We start from the raw sequence: 15,693 nt of genomic DNA on the forward strand, positions 1-15,693 counted from the left end.
AGATTATTTATTTGAGAGGGAGAGCACAAGCAGGGGGAGGGACAGAGGGAGAGGGAGAGGGAATCTTCAAGCAGACTCCCCGCTGAGTGCAGAACCTGACGTGGGGCTCGATCTCACGACCCTGAGATCATGACCTGAACTGAAGGCAGACACTTAACGACTGAGCCACCCAGGCGCTCCAATAAATAAATCTTTAAAAAAAATTTTTTTTAAGTCAGACACTTAACCAACTGAGCCATCCAGGTGCCCCTAATTTTCCTATTTTTTAATTGATCTAACTTATAATTCTTTATCATAGGTATACAGTTCTACTTCAGGTTTTAAAGTAAAATAGCGTAAACCCAAGTTTGTGGCATATGTGTGCTTCTATCCTACTAGTTTTAAGCTCCGGGGGGTGGGGGGGCTCTCAAAACCTTAAAACAAATGTCCTCTATTGTCTAGCACCTTTTACTGTCATGTAAATTTGTTAGAACTTCATAATGAAAACAATATTTGAATTTCACGGGGTGCCTGGGTGGCTCAGTCGGTTAAGCGTCCCAACCTCTTGGTTTTGGCTCAGGTGGTGATCTCAGGGTCATGGGATCAAGCCCTGTGTCACTGGGCTCCACGCTCATCAGGGAGTCTGCTGGAGATAATCTCCTTCTTCTCCTCCCCCTGCTCATGCTCTCTCTCTCTCTAAAATAAAGTCTTTTAAAAAAATATTTGAATTTCACATAGCAGCAAAAATAAGAGTAAGCATAGATCTTGATCAGAAAGAATTCAGGTTTTAGTGAGTTCACTATCAGCATTAGATGAACGAAGCCATCAGATGGGTCCTGGACCCTGATCACCTTCAGATTTGACGGGCATCCAGGTCATACAAGGCCCTTGCTTGGAGGTCAGTTTGAGGCATTAAAAAATGAGTTCCAGAGAAAGAGTTTCCATATCTCTTTCTTGGGCTGCTCCAAAAAGTTTCAAAAACACCTAATAACCACTAATTTTCCACTAATCTCTCTCTCTCATTGGTGGTTGCAATTCCCAGTGGCCCAAAAAGTCGAATCCTCTTATCAGTTGGACTGCATTTTTCTTATGATTCTCAACTGACCAAGGCCGGTTTGAGTCACGTCCTGAGCTTTGGACGTGACCCTGTGAATGTGGCCTTGTTTGCCTCTGAGTTGGCAGCATGAACCCAGTTTCCACCAGCAGGGCTGGACAGCTCAGCCATGCTCCGCTCCCAGGGTGGATCCCCACTCGGTCCCAGGCCTCCCAAACAGACCCGTGAGGCACAGATGTGCCCCCTCGGTGCCCGCTATGAGTGTTGAACCCCACTTCCTCACTGGTAACAGGTTCTGCGTGATGTTAGCAAAATCCCAACTCTTAGTAAAGGCATCAGTCTGAAGGCAACGCTTTCCATCTTCTCTCTCCCACAGGGTCCAGTAGCATCAACTGCCTCAGCGTTGTCTGTCCTCTCCCCGGGGCCTGGCCTTCTTCCACCCCCTCCTCCTCCCCCTCCCCCCGGGCCACCTCTACTCTTTGAGAATGAAGGCAAAAGAGAGGAGTCCTCCCCTTCACGCTCTGCTCTATTTGCCCAACTTAACCAAGGAGAAGGAATTACGAAAGGTGAGAAAACTGGACCTTGGTGCTGTCTCCCTCTGGCTCCAGGCACACAGATCCCCCAGAGCCCACAGTGCGTCATTCCATCCCCATCCCCAACACACGGGGAGCTGCTGTTGGGAAAGCAGAAGCCTGCAATGTTCTTCGTCTTGAGGCAGATGGGCTCAGTGGGCTGTTGTGTGGACCAGCAAGAAGAACTCGGAGACTCTGGGTTCTAAGTGGACCACTGCACTGCATCACCACTTAAGCCTCTGATGCTCCAGCACCATCTACAACCAAGGCATTCCGATGGAGTGCAATAAAATGACAAACAATCGTACCTCTGTCCTCAAGCAGTATACAGACTTGCCAAATAATTGTATCACTGAAGTACTTTTGTCCTCACCAAGAACAGTTTTTTCTTTAAATCATGCAACATTTAAAACATATCAGGATGTACATGCATTCTAAACAATAAGGTTGATGAAAATGCATTGTGTTTTAGACAGGTAATAGGAGTTATTGTATAGTTGTCCTTGTGCACTGGGCTAAGAGCTAAGAGCCCCAAATTCTAAATTTTTCTCTGGCTCCAACTGGCTGGGCTGTCCCCTTATCTGCACAGTAAGGGAATGGATTCATAACCCTAAAGTCGATTCCATACTCTGACATACACTTGCTGGGATGCCATGTCCTGGGATGCCTAAGCTACGCCTGGGGAATGATTTTGCCACGAGAAAAGAAGTAAATCATGTGATCCTTTTTGGCCAGGTGCTTTGCTTTTTGTAGAATTTTTATCCATTATCTTATCTCCTTAAAGAAGAGGTTTCTCCAGCTTAAAAAATGTTTACAGTGCTTCTAATTAACACTAAATTTATAAGGTCTCAGACTCTGCCTATTATTAACCTTGAGAGATTAATTATCAAAATTTCTTGTGCTGTTTACATCACATTGATCTAAGAAGTTAGGGACATTTCCCTTTGCATAAAATACAAAGACACGTGGTTGTGTGTTACCTTCCCAGGGCTCCGGCACGTCACAGATGACCAGAAGACATACAAGAATCCCAGCCTACGGACTCAAGGAGGACAAACTCCATCTCCTACCAAAAGCTACACTCCAGGCCCCAGGGCTCCCCAGTCTCATCCTCCTCAGAAGCATACTCCTGTGTTCGAGCTGGAAGGAAAGAAATGGAGAATAGTGAGTGAAGCCCTTTAATCTTTATTCCCGACACACTCCAGTGAAAGGCCGTTGCTAAACCGTTGACTAAGGTCGAAGGGTTACTAAGGCTAAACCTTTTACCAAGGTCTTCTGGGTTTCTGAGTGAAGTGACAAAGGCACGAGCCACTGGCTAGAGTAGAAGCCAGGACATTTCTGAATGCTTCCATCAACTTTTTGTTGTTGTTGTTTTTCACTTATTGCTCATGCATCGTTTTCCTCAACGTTTTAAAATTATTTTTTTAAACTGTGGTAAAATCACAGCACATAACATTTGCCATTTTCACATCTAAGTGTATGTAATGACCCATGGACATGAAGTGCATTCACCCTGCTGCGCGGCCATCAGCCCATCCTTCCAGAGAACTCTTCCATCTTGTAAAACTGGAACCCTATGCCCCTCGGATAACCTCTCCCCGTTCCCCCCGCCCCCCAGCCCCAGCATCCACCTTTCTACTTGTTGTCTCTACTTGACCACTCTTTCCATAAACTTTTAATCTGTGCCCCATTCCGGTTGTAGGATGTTCTATCCCACTGACAGAGGCACTAACGTAACCTACCACGCCACCCAGCACTTGCAACCTTTGTGTGAACAGGACAAAGACCCTTCAAATGTGCATGAAAGCTGGTGCCTCCTGCCAGTCCAGAGCTTCCCCAAAGGTGGAGGACCAAAGTCCCCAGAAAGGTTGTCTTGGGCTGACAGTACACATGGACTTACACCACCGTTGTCACCAGCCTATTTGCCCAACTTGTATTCGATGCCACGGCGTTAAGTCCAGATTCAGGAGACAGACTTAACGGAAAGCTCCCATACCCACCCACCAGCCCAGGTGCCTGATATTTGACTGTTCGCAAATGGACCCTGACCCCCTTCCAGCGGTGGCTCCAGCCATTTCCATCATTACAATAATAGAGGAAGACCTGGGGTTCGGTGTGTAAAAAAAGGTGGTTTGGAAAGAACATATGGAAAAGCTGTATTGAACGTTGAACCCCGTCGTAATTTCAGCCTGCGATGGGCTCCATCCACTTGTACATCCTGAGATTCAATATTTGCATGTGTTTTAATTTTAGGAGTACCAAGAGGACAGGAATGACCTGGTGATTTCAGAAACGGAACTGAAACAAGTGGCTTACATTTTCAAATGCAATAAGTCCACTCTACGGATGAAAGGAAAAATCAATTCCATTACAATTGGTACGGCAGAACCGGGGCCCTGTGGTTACTATGACCCGTTGTTGTGCATAAACATGCTATGTGTGTTTAATGGAGCTTTGCTTTGTTTTGTTTTTCCTAGACAACTGTAAGAAGTTTGGCCTCGTGTTTGACAACGTGGTAGGCATTGTGGAAGTGATCAATTCCAAGGATATTCAAATGCAAGTAAGGGGCCTTTTCTTTCTTTCCTTTCTGTCTTTCTTTCTAAAGATTTTATTTATTTACTTGCAAGTGAGTTGGGGGAGGGGCAGGGAGAGAGAATCTTAAGCAGACTCTCTGCTGAGCACGAACCCAATGCGGGGCTCTTTCTCACGACCCTGAGATCACGACCTGAGCCGAAACCAGGAGTCGGACACTCAACCGACTGAGCCACCCAGGTGCCCCCATATAAGTGGCCTTTTCAGCCATGCCTTCTGCCCACTTTGCAGCTTTGCTCAGACCATCCAGCTGCCTGCACGGGGCCAGCCATGTTCACCTGGAGAACTCCTCTTCCCTTTCCTTCAGACACAGCTCTGTCATCACTCCTCTCTTGGATGGTGTTAATTCTTCCTTTTCAATCCTTATAACACATCCTATCTGGCACTGCAATCGCCGTTTACCATGCCTGTCTCAGGGGCACATAATTAGTCTTTACAGCCCCAGAAACTGGCACCGCACCTACACACAGTAGGTCTCCAATAAATGTTTGGTGAGGTGGTGATTGGGAGGCATCAACTAATGAATGAACACAGATGCTAAGAGATTCTCCCAACCTAACGGCACCATCCCGAAGAGAATTTTCTTTGTTCAGGGAGCATTGGTTCTGAGTAAGGAGGAGGAACTTTCCGAAGTCAGTGAGATAATCAGACCAACAACCTGGAAAGTAGGATTGGGGGGCGCCTAGGTGGCTCAGTCGTTAAGTGTCTGCCTTCGGCTCAGGTCATGATCCCAGGGTCATGGGATCGAGCCCCGCATCGGGCTCCCTGCTCAGCGGGAAGCCTGCTTCTCCCTCTCCCACTCCTCCTGCTTGTGTTCCCTCTCTCGCTGTCTCTCTATCTGTCAGATAAATAAATAAAATCTTTGGGCGCCTGGGTGGCTCAGTTGGTTAAGCGACTGCCTTCGGCTCAGGTCATGACCCTGGAGTCCCGGGATCGAGTCCCACATCGGGCTCCCTGCTCAGCAGGGGGTCTGCTTCTCCCTCTGACCCTCTTCCCTCTCGTGCTCTCTGTCTCTCATTCTCTCTCTCAAATAAAAAAAAAAAATCTTTAATAAATAAAGAAAGTAGGATTGGAATTGAATTTGCAAACTGGGAAAAAAACATGCACTCCTTTAGTTAATTTTGATTTAACCCAATTGGATTTTACAATATGCCAAAAGCTAAAGGACCTCCTGCCTTTGGCCAGTTACAACTTCCACCTTTGATTACGCTCTCTTCATATTTTTTTTTTTTTTAAGATTTCTTTTAAGTAATCTCTATACCTAACGTGGGACTCGAACTCACAACCCCGAGATCCAGAGTCACATGCTCTACCCACTGAGTCAGCCAGGCACTCCTCTCTTCAAATTTTTAATTAACCCCTTATGATCCCATGTTTCCTGATAATGTTTGTTAACATTGGATTCTGGTGGGTTGTTTTTTTTTTTTAATTTTTTTTTTAAAGATTTTATTTATTTATTTGACAGAGAGATAGAGAGCACAAGTAGGCAGAGTGGCAGGCAGAGGGAGAGGGAGAAGCAGGCTTCCCGCGGAGCAGGGAGCCGGACGCGGGGCTCGATCCCAGGACCCTGGGATCATGACCTGAGCCGAAGGCAGCTGCTTAACCGACTGAGCCACCCAGGTGCCCCTGGATTCTGGTTTTATAGATCTTTCTCTCCTGTTTTACTGGGCTTTTTCCTGCCATCACTTTTAATTAGAGTACATCCAAATGGACATTTTACATTTCACTCACTGCTATTTAAGACGTTGGTTTTGTGTGTGTCCGGTTAATGCAAAGAGCCCTGCACTGGGCACCCGAGCCCTGGGCACGAGCCCCGGCTCCGTCCTCACCCGCAGCGCACACTTGGCCGGTTGGCTTCACCTCTGACTCCGAGGTCCCTGCCCTGAAACGCAAGGTTAGCTGGGGAATTCTAAGTCCTCCATAGCCCAGATTCCAAATATTCTTGCCACATAGGCTCTGTGGGTACGTGTATCTCTTCCACATTCCAGTTCCGTATTTTCTCTGCAGTGCGTCTGTGTAAATCCCTTTCCCCCCCCCGAATCATTCTGCTTCCACTGCTTCACAAATTCCATTCCTGGATAGAGAACCACATTAGGAGAGAGCAGCCAAGCAACTCCTCCCAGGCAGTTACTAGATTGTTGTCTTCACCGTGTAAACGGGAAACGCGACCAGCCTCGGATCTTACTTTAGGTTCTAAAATGTGAGTCATTGGGGCGCCTGGGTGGCTCAGTCGTTAAGCGTCTGCCTTCGGCTCAGGTCATGATCTCGGGGTCCTGGGATCGGGCCCCGCATCGGGCTCCCTGCTCCGCGGGAGGCCTGCTTCTCCCTCTCCTGCTCCCCCTGCTTGTGTTCCCTCTCTCGCTGTGTCTCTCTGTCAAATAAATAAATAAAATCTTAAAAAAAAAAATAAATAAAATAAAATGTGAGTCATAGCATAGAGCACGCACTCGATCATTCCTTTGCCAGATGTTTACTGAGCACGTCTGATATGCCGGGTACTGTTCTCAGCTCTGCAAATATCAGTAAGCAAACGAGACAAAAATCCTTGCCCTCATGAAGCTTGTATTCTGTAATACCACCTTCCAATTTAGCATTTCTGACAGCCACATTTCTCCATTTATTGAATAATGTTGCCTCTCCCAGAGTATTGTGCATGAAAATTTTAAGGAAGTCACTCATCATCAGAAGTCCAATTCCTCAAGGAGAAATATGGCTCATATAAACCTAATAATGAGGCCACAATTTCTGAAGAACTCTTTTGGGTAGTGGAAGTTCCTACATAAAGATCCAGGCTTTCTCCCTCTTCACATTATTTTTAACCAACCCCCCCACCCAAAGTCACGGAAATAATATTCTATGACTCAGGTGAGAACACATATTTAGCCAGGTGAAAAATATCCTGGAAATAATCTAATCTAATATACCCCCTCTTACTGTTAGAGAGTTTATTCCAAGCTTCCTTTTATTCTCACAGAAATGGGACTGGGTAGCACTGATGAAACCATCTATAAGGAGTTAGCATTTTTTTAAAGATTTATTTATTTATTTGAGAGAGTGAGGGAGAGAATGAGTGCATGCAGGAGCAGGGGGAAGGGCAGAGAGAGAAGGAAGGAGAAAATCTCAAGCAGACTCCCTGCTGAGCTTAGAGCCCAATGGCTTGATCTCAAGATCCTGAGATCATGACCTGAGCTGAAATCAAGAGCTAGATGCTTAACCAACTGAGCCACCCAGGTGCCCTAGGAGTTAGCATTTTTCAGTAAAAATACATCATGTTCAAAATTAAAAACCAATTGAATTAAGTATAAAACATGAAGCTATAGAAAATGGGAAGAAAACAGTTTTAAATATTCATCAAATTTCTGGAGGGAGACATAATTCTAAATTGAGAAGTAATAGAAATTATCCAAAAAGATGTGTCTACTTAAAAATTTTAAACTTCTGAATTCTACACAAAAATAGTTACCATGTAACCATTTTTAAAAGTGATTTAGAAAGAAGGGCACCTGGGTGGCTCAGTTGGTTAAGTGTCCAGCTCTTGGTTTGGGCTCAGATCACAATCTTCGGGTCGTGAGATTAAGCTTCACATCAGTGTCGGGCTCCACGCTGGGCGTGGAGCCTGCTTAAGATTTTCCCTCTCCCTCCGCCCCTCCCGCCCCTCACTTGCACGTTCTCTCTCGAAAAAAGAAATAAATAAAATAACTGTAGTTTTATGTATAAAAATGACTGTAGTTATGTGAATAAAAATAGGTAGATCTCAAAAGCAGCATTGAGCAATGAAGACACATGACAGAATGGCAGGCACTAGAAAATGTGTCCCTTTATATAAAGATTGAAAACATGCAAAACAATACACACGTTAAATATACTTGTGAGGACCTGAAACTAATATCACACCGTATGTTAACTAACTGCGATTTAAATAAAAACTTAAAAAGAAAGAAATACACTTATGAGGGCGCCAGGTCACCCGACTCGGGGATAGTCCTGGTGTAAATGGTCAGCACAAAATTCAGAAGAGTGGTTTCATCTAGGGAGGGAGAAGAGAGTGAATGAGGGGCTGGATGGTACAGAGAGGACTTCAACTATGCTATAAGATTATAGTCCTAAAAAAAAAAAGGCCACTAAGCCAAAATGTTAAACTCTGATAAAGCTGTTTGACATATATATGTTTACATATTTTTTATATTTTCTATGTTTCTATGTTTGAAATACATCCTAATTTTTTTAAGGATATGACATGTGTTCTAAAAATAATGTAGAAGGATATACCGTGGCTATCTGTCCAAAAGGGATAGAAACTTGACAGCAGGGTTCAGAGATGAGAGAGACATTTTATTGAATACTTTTCAAGCTTTTGGATGTTCAAACCAAGTGAATGTCATTACCTATTTAAAACATTTAATACGTTGTTTCAAAAGGGCCTGCACACAATAGAAATCAGTGGTTCCCCCAGGGGTGAGGACAGGTATTGACTGTAAGTGGGCACTAGGAATGATGGAAATATTCTAGAACTGAAGTGATAGTTGCACAGTTCTGTAAACCTACTAAATATCATTAAATTGTGCACTTAGAACAAGTGAATTTTAGGGGCGCCTGGGTGGCTCAGTGGGTTAAGCGTCTGCCTTCGGCTTAGGTCATGATCCCAGGGGCCTGGAATGGAGACCCTCCTCATGGTCAGGCTCCCTGCTCAGCGGGGAGTCTGCTTCTGCCTCTGCCTCTCCCCCTACCCCCTCGCCCTGCCCCCTGCTCCTACTTGCTTGCTCCCTCTCAAATAAATAAAATCTTTAAGAAAAAAAAAAGGTGAATTTTATGTTTGCAGATTTTACCTCAATTACTTAAAAAAAAGACTGAAAGGAAGAAAGGGGCATGCACCAAAGTTCATTTAATTTGGGCCAGTAATTCTGTTTTTGGCAAACTACCCTCAAAAAAGAGTACACATTATGAGGGAGAGAAGAGACCTAAATATAACATTGAAATTTTTTAAATTGTTATAGAGAAATAGGGGCGCCTGGCTGGCTCAGTCAGTGGAGTGTGCGACTCTTGATCTCAGGGTTGTGGGTTCGAGCCCCACATTGGGTGTAGAGATTACTTAAAAATAAAATCTAAAAAAATTTTTTCTAAAAGATTTATTTATTTATTTATTTGACACAGAGAGAGAGGGAGCACAAGCAGGGGGAGCTGCAGAGGGAGAGGGAGAAGCAGGCTCCCCGCTGAGCAGGGAGCCCAGGACCCTGGGATCATGACCTGAGCCAAGAAGGCAGACGCTTAACTGACTGAGCCACCCAGGCGCCCCTAAAAAAACTTTTTATAGAGAGACAAATTTATGAAAAACCTAACTAATCCAGAAATGCATTAAATGCTAGAGCACTGGCTTGGGCAGGGTCACACATCACCTGTCACTGAGTAAAGGAGATACTCTTTGGCCCAGTTCTCTTGATAAGAAACCATCTCTGTTCTCAACGCGGTCCCAGACCACCAGGGGAAAAGAGCACGTAGACAATCGAGTCTAATGCAGCATTGACCAAAACGCTGTGGAAAAGGACCCATTCTTAACCATATCAAGGCAATGTTTTTTGTTTGTTTGTTTGTTTGTTTTTAAAGATTTTATTTATTTATTTGAGAGAGAGAGAGAAACAGCATGAGAGGGGATAGGGTCAGAGGGAGAAGCAGGCTCCCCGCTGAGCTGGGAGCCCGATGTGGGACTCGATCCCAGGACTCCAGGATCATGACCTGAGCCGAAGGCAGTCGCTTAACCAACTGAGCCACCCAGGCGTCCATTTAAGGTCTACTGTTGCTTTTTCAGACTTTTAGATATGTGGGGTATTGAAGCGTTTTTAATATAGCATAGCAATATATAAATATAAGTAAACTGTATTAGTGTCATGCGCTTGCCTCACGTGCCCCCATTCTGCCTCACAAACAAATCACCAAGGATCCACTGACAGTTTACCCTTTCTCCTGTCTTGCCTCACTCCCTGTACCGTGCTGGGCAGCGTGTAGATGTTCTTCATCACTCTAAGATAAACAAATCTAGAAATTACCAAAACATTACTGCTGACATGTTCTTGAAATATAGATATATGTATTATTACTATTGTAGGGTATTTATGGCAAAGCCTTGTGCTTACCTGACCTTGAACTACCTCTGCTTTTTTTTTTCTTTTCTTTTTTTTTTTTTTTGGCACTGGGGCTCATTTCTAACTCAGTGTCCAGTTTCTATGGAGAGAGGAGAAAACAGAAGTGTGGTGACCTGGCTAGACTCCCCCTAAGGAATTCTTTACATCGTCTGCACCATCAACGGGAGTTGCCCCTTGGGTTTGCAATCCAGCCTTTTCTTCAGGGTGAAAGAGGAGATGTCTTTATCATTTCAATTACCATTACAAGAAGGAAAATCATAGAGTTGTAATATGGTCATTGGGGGAACAGTCTGCCCCTATAGAGATTTGGGGGCTAGGGAGAATGTCTGAAACCTGTTAAAAGAGAAATTTGAAACTGAGCAGAATTTTTATAGCACTTAGATATTTGTAAACAATATAAAGAATCACCTCCTCTTGTGTATGGTCCTATTCATGCAGTGAGTAGCCTGAACCAAGTCCCCACTCTTGGCTCCTGGAATTAATACATTTCAAAATACCTAGACACTCATTGTCTTACTCAAGCTTCCCATTCAGCCAGTGAGATTGTTATCTAGCAAAAGATTTATGTGAAAAGAATTGTAGTGTTTCTTATTTAGGTGCAAGAAAAAATCTACTCAATTACAGAATAATGTATTTACTCTGAAATGACAATATTAGCATTTGTTTTAACCCAAGATTCACAGACTTGTCAGAACTAAAATTTTAAGCAAATAAAAGCAAATGCGTCTTGTTACTTTTATCCGTGAAATCAAATCTATGTTTCAAATCCACCAGAGGGTTGTGAGACTTTTTCTGAACACTTAGCTGTTTTCACATTAATCCCTTTATTTGGTCTCAGGAAAAGAGACCCTGAGGCTTGAGAATCCCTTTGTGTGGTCCTTTCATTCTGTCCCCAAATGACACCCACCGGTTCAGCGTGCAGACGTGACTGCTAACCAGCCTGACCCAGCTCTTCCTAAAGCTGGGGGAAGCCCATGGATGGGGCTTTATTCGAGGACATCGTCATTTTTATTTAAGTGGGTGCCAGGCTGTTCTCTTGTCTATTTCAGGTAATGGGGAAAGTGCCAACAATTTCCATTAATAAGACAGAAGGCTGTCACATATACCTCAGTGAAGATGCGCTGGACTGCGAGATCGTGAGTGCCAAATCGTCTGAAATGAATGTCCTTGTTCCTCAGGATGGTGATTATGTAAGTACCTTTTAAAAGCCGGTAAAGAATTTTTCTTGAGCCTGCCTTCGTAACATTCGACGAGACTGATTCATTAACTCCCAACCTAGGAGCTTCGTTTGCGGAATAATCCACAGGCAGGAGAGGAATTCAGAGAGTTGCTTTGAGTCTTGCTCCTCCTCTGTTGGTTTCTTGGCTGTGTGCATTCCTCAAAGGGTGATTCTCTGGGCCGTTTACTAATAATTTACCTTCAGGGGCTAGCTTTTATCAAACAGTGCCTCACGCATCTGAGTTCATGGTATTTAGGGCTAAATATTGTCCTTTGCTGTGGTGGAGGCAAGCAAAAAGGAGGGAGAAATGCTTTGGGGGGGAAAGTGGGAGGCGGGGGGGGGGGTGACGCTAAGTGGACCTGTTTCTGTAGGTATACTTCCATCAGGGGTTCTCAAACTCAGCGGGAGGATCCGCCCAGAAGCTCCATGAAAATGCCAGCTCCCAGAGTCTGCGCCTGGAGGTTGGATTCGGGAGGCTTCGGGCGGGGTCTGGGGAATCTGTATTTTAATAGGCATCTCGGGTGATGCCGATGCCGTCAGCTCATCCAGCCCTTCCGAGACACCCAAAGTGATTCGGCCACCATTTGTTTTCTATGCCTCCTCTCCCCCAACAAAGCAGCTTTTTTTTTTTTTTTTTTAAGATTGTATTTATTTGACAGAGAGAGACAGGAGGAGAGGGAACACAAGCAGGGGGAGGGGCAGAGGGAGAAGCAGGCTTCCTGTGGAGCAGGGAGCCCGATGCGGGGCTCGATGCCAGGACCCTGGGATCATGACCTGAGCCGAAGGCAGACGCTTAACGACTGAGCCACCCAGGCGCCCCAACAAAGCAGCTTCTAAGAGAAGCATGCAGATATCCTCACACGTTGCAAAAGAAGTCCAAATGAATACATTTTCTGCATCGCGCCTTGTGGCGGACTTGCAGCTCCAGCTCTTTGAAAGCAAGTTGCTGCTTCCTACTCGTTGTCGCTTCTTGGAAGTACAGATAAATCCAGAGATGATTCCCTCTGATTCTAACTGTGCAAGGGGACAGTGAACCAGGGGAGGATGGGAGAAGAAGTAACCTCGAAGGCGCCCCATCAGCCTGTGGGCCAGTCACCAGCCCCGTCCTTAGGCAGACAGCAACCGTGCTCGAATGTTCTCCTCTCGCCGGTCAGTAAATTCTTCAGCACCGCCCAGCCACGTGCTACAGAATGCAGCCTAGAATCCTTCATGTAAGGCTGAAAAACAAAAGTCTGCCAGCACCGGACTGCTAGCTGTTTGGCTAGCCTAACCCCGAGCCTGAGAAGAGCCCTCTCGCGTTCTCTACCTAAAGCTACTGAGGAGCTAAAGCTGATACAGAACAGCTTCCAGCCGGAGAGCCAAAAATTAGGGGGGTCCCTGGCCTTTGCCGCTGGTCCAGCAGAAGGCTCATCTGCATGGGAGCTGGATCTGCTGAGAAAAGCAGTGGGTCTGGATCAGCGTTCCAGACTAATTCGGCTAGCATCCCTGGGCGTGGTCCCAGGCATCTGTACTTGTCAGAGCTTCTCAGGTGATTCCACCGTGGAGCCAAGCTTGAGATCCACTGACCTAAGGCGTGAGTATAGGTCAGAACCCGAGCTTTTGTGCTGAAGGAGCCTTCCGCCTATCAGCAGGTTATCTTGTGCCCTCATTCCATGGTCCTCTTAGTACATTTTCTAGTGAGCGGTAGTAGGGAGCAGGCAAAGGTCCTGCCATGGACGTTGTAATCTGGGAACGGATGGTGGGGATGATTCATCCTGAAGGAAGTCCATTACCCAGAGAAGAATGTCATCATGTGACTATCACTTCACTCCCCCCAAAAAAGATGTGGAACGGCTATATATAGTATGGTTAATTATCAAAGAGATACCTTCACTCTGGAGCATTCTCTACCTGGCCTGGTACTTGAGAGCAAGCACCAAGCCTTGTTTACTTCCAGAAGAGGCAGGTGGATCCCACATCTAAGAAGATATGTACTCGTGTGTGGGTTCCACTGAAAGATGGTATCTCATTGATGGAGGAGCGGGGCATCGGCTTATCAGACACTTGGCGTTCCAGCCGTGCCGTGTGCACACAACGTCCCGGGAGGGCACAGAAGCCGGGGCCAAAGCGGACTGCCTCTCCCCTTCCTTGTCAAGCCTTTTCTGAAATGACTGCAGAATCACTTTCTGGGGAAAAGGAGAGATTCCAAACTACTTTTATTTTGGCTCTGTCCCCCTGCCCTCTCCCTCTTCCGACAACCCCCCTCCCCGTATGGTGCACGCAAGTGTATTTCCCAATGGGAGGAGTAGGTGACAGGATGCAAAGTAACACATTGATATATGACCCAAAGCACATCTTCGTAGCTCATCAAAGAGTATACAGAGAACGCCGGGGCCAAGCCTTTCTACTTGGTGTGACTAGGGATCCGCAGCCTCAGTGCCCCCTCGGAACTTGTTGGAAATGCAGATCATCATTCTCTTCCCCAGATCTACGGAATCAGAACCTGCATTTTAACAGGCTCCCCGGGTGATCCTGTGCAAGTTTGCATGTGGTGGTGAGTGGGTAGAGAGGCTGTCTGGCTTGAAGTCTGGCTGCCCTGCTTACAGCAATACCATCTTCAGCCATCTGTTTGACCTCTCAGACCTGCGTCCTGTAGATGGCATCTCAAGAACACCCAGCTCCTAGGGCTGTAGACTAACGGAGTCCACATATATCTAGTACTTAGAAGACTGCCTGGTTCTTAGTAGGTTCTAGTTTTAATGATGATGCTAGCAGATAGTTACAGAACCTACACACAATTTTGCAGGTCTCCACGGGACCCAGAAGACCTCTCCACAACACAGGTTTGGGTTCCATTAAATGTCTTTCTCTGCCATGACACTGATCAGCCTTCCATCTGTTTAAGTAACTTTGTTTTTCTGCATTTTTCCAGAGAGAATTTCCTGTTCCAGAACAGTTCAAGACAGCCTGGGATGGATCCAAGTTGGTCACTGAACCTGCAGAAATTATGGCCTAGCCTCCAGAGAGACCAAACCCCCTGACCTGAATCCATCAAAAAAAAAAAAAAAAGGCAGCATTAAACACCTAGAAGTGGCAGTAACATGTACAGCTTTAGTTTTGGCCTTCAACAATTCTGTGTTCTAGAAACAGCATCATTTCTGGCATGCCTTCGTGGGCATTTTGAAGTATTTAACGTGTCTTCATGATTTGCCTTTGTGTGTGATTTGAGTTCCACCTGATGACTTGTGAGCATTACACATTTAAAGGGGGGTAAAAATAGTATTCTGTTCCCCTAATATCATTAACACGATAGCTGATAGGTAAAAATACTGCATGATTCAATTTGACACTTATGTTTAATTGCTAGTTGGAAAATAAAACCTCTGAGAATCTAAGATGTACATTTTTACCTTTAGGCAATTTCTATGTGATGTAGTAGTAGTTATGCTCTGAAAAATCTAACTTTTTTTCCCCCATTTTTACCAAATGTTCACATTTATCAGCACGGATACATTGTCAGCATGAACACATATTTCAACCCATTTTTTACAAAACATAAGAAAATTCCATCCTGAGGACGATATCCAGTTACTTGGTCCTTAGAAGACTTGTATTCTTTACAGTTACTAAAAACTACAAGTAGATTCTAATGATTTATCTTAAAACATTCTTCTGCCATGTCACATGGAAAACTTTTACTTCTCTACAGAAAGATTTTTATGCCAAAAGATTGGTGGGAGGAAGCAGATGTATGTAGTACCTCGCAATTTTGCTCGAAGATCAAGCTCAATTTTTTGTTTCCCAATTTTGAACCTGCTGAATATCAGATGCGTTGTAAATTATGTCATTAATGTTGTATTATAGACTTTTCTTTCTCACTTGCCAGACTTCTAACCAGTCTCCAAAAAAAAAAAAAAAAAAAAGAACGTTAAAAAGCCATAGCTGTAATACTTCTTCCAAAATCTGAAGAATTGTTTGTTGGTTTGACTTGCTGCTCCTATTTTGTAGTATTGAGGAGTACATGCTTTTTCAACATTAAGAGAAACTATGATACTCCTTTGTATCTTTTCAGTACACAGTGCTGAAAAATCTGCAACTTCTTGGATCACATATAATGCATTCTAGTATAATGCTTGCAGACCCAATACAAGCATACATATC

General features: G+C 44.8%; 1 protein-coding gene across 1 annotated transcript in view; it reads left to right on the top strand.

Moving 5' to 3' along the window:
• CAP2 (cyclase associated actin cytoskeleton regulatory protein 2) overlaps nt 1-15,455 on the top strand; it is a 134,987-nt gene extending 119,532 nt beyond the window's left edge. Inside the window, exons 8-13 of the mRNA XM_032425021.1 lie at nt 1,410-1,599; nt 2,594-2,769; nt 3,859-3,982; nt 4,083-4,165; nt 11,384-11,524; nt 14,465-15,455. Of these exons, the coding sequence (XP_032280912.1) occupies nt 1,410-1,599; nt 2,594-2,769; nt 3,859-3,982; nt 4,083-4,165; nt 11,384-11,524; nt 14,465-14,548 (798 nt within the window). The 3' untranslated portion in view covers nt 14,549-15,455. The remainder of the gene's footprint in view (nt 1-1,409; nt 1,600-2,593; nt 2,770-3,858; nt 3,983-4,082; nt 4,166-11,383; nt 11,525-14,464) is intronic.
• The last annotated feature ends 238 nt before the right edge of the window (nt 15,456-15,693 follow it).

Source organism: Phoca vitulina, unplaced genomic scaffold (assembly GCF_004348235.1).
Source record: "Phoca vitulina isolate PV1807 unplaced genomic scaffold, GSC_HSeal_1.0 scaffold31, whole genome shotgun sequence".
NCBI classification, from domain to species: Eukaryota; Metazoa; Chordata; class Mammalia; order Carnivora; family Phocidae; genus Phoca; species Phoca vitulina.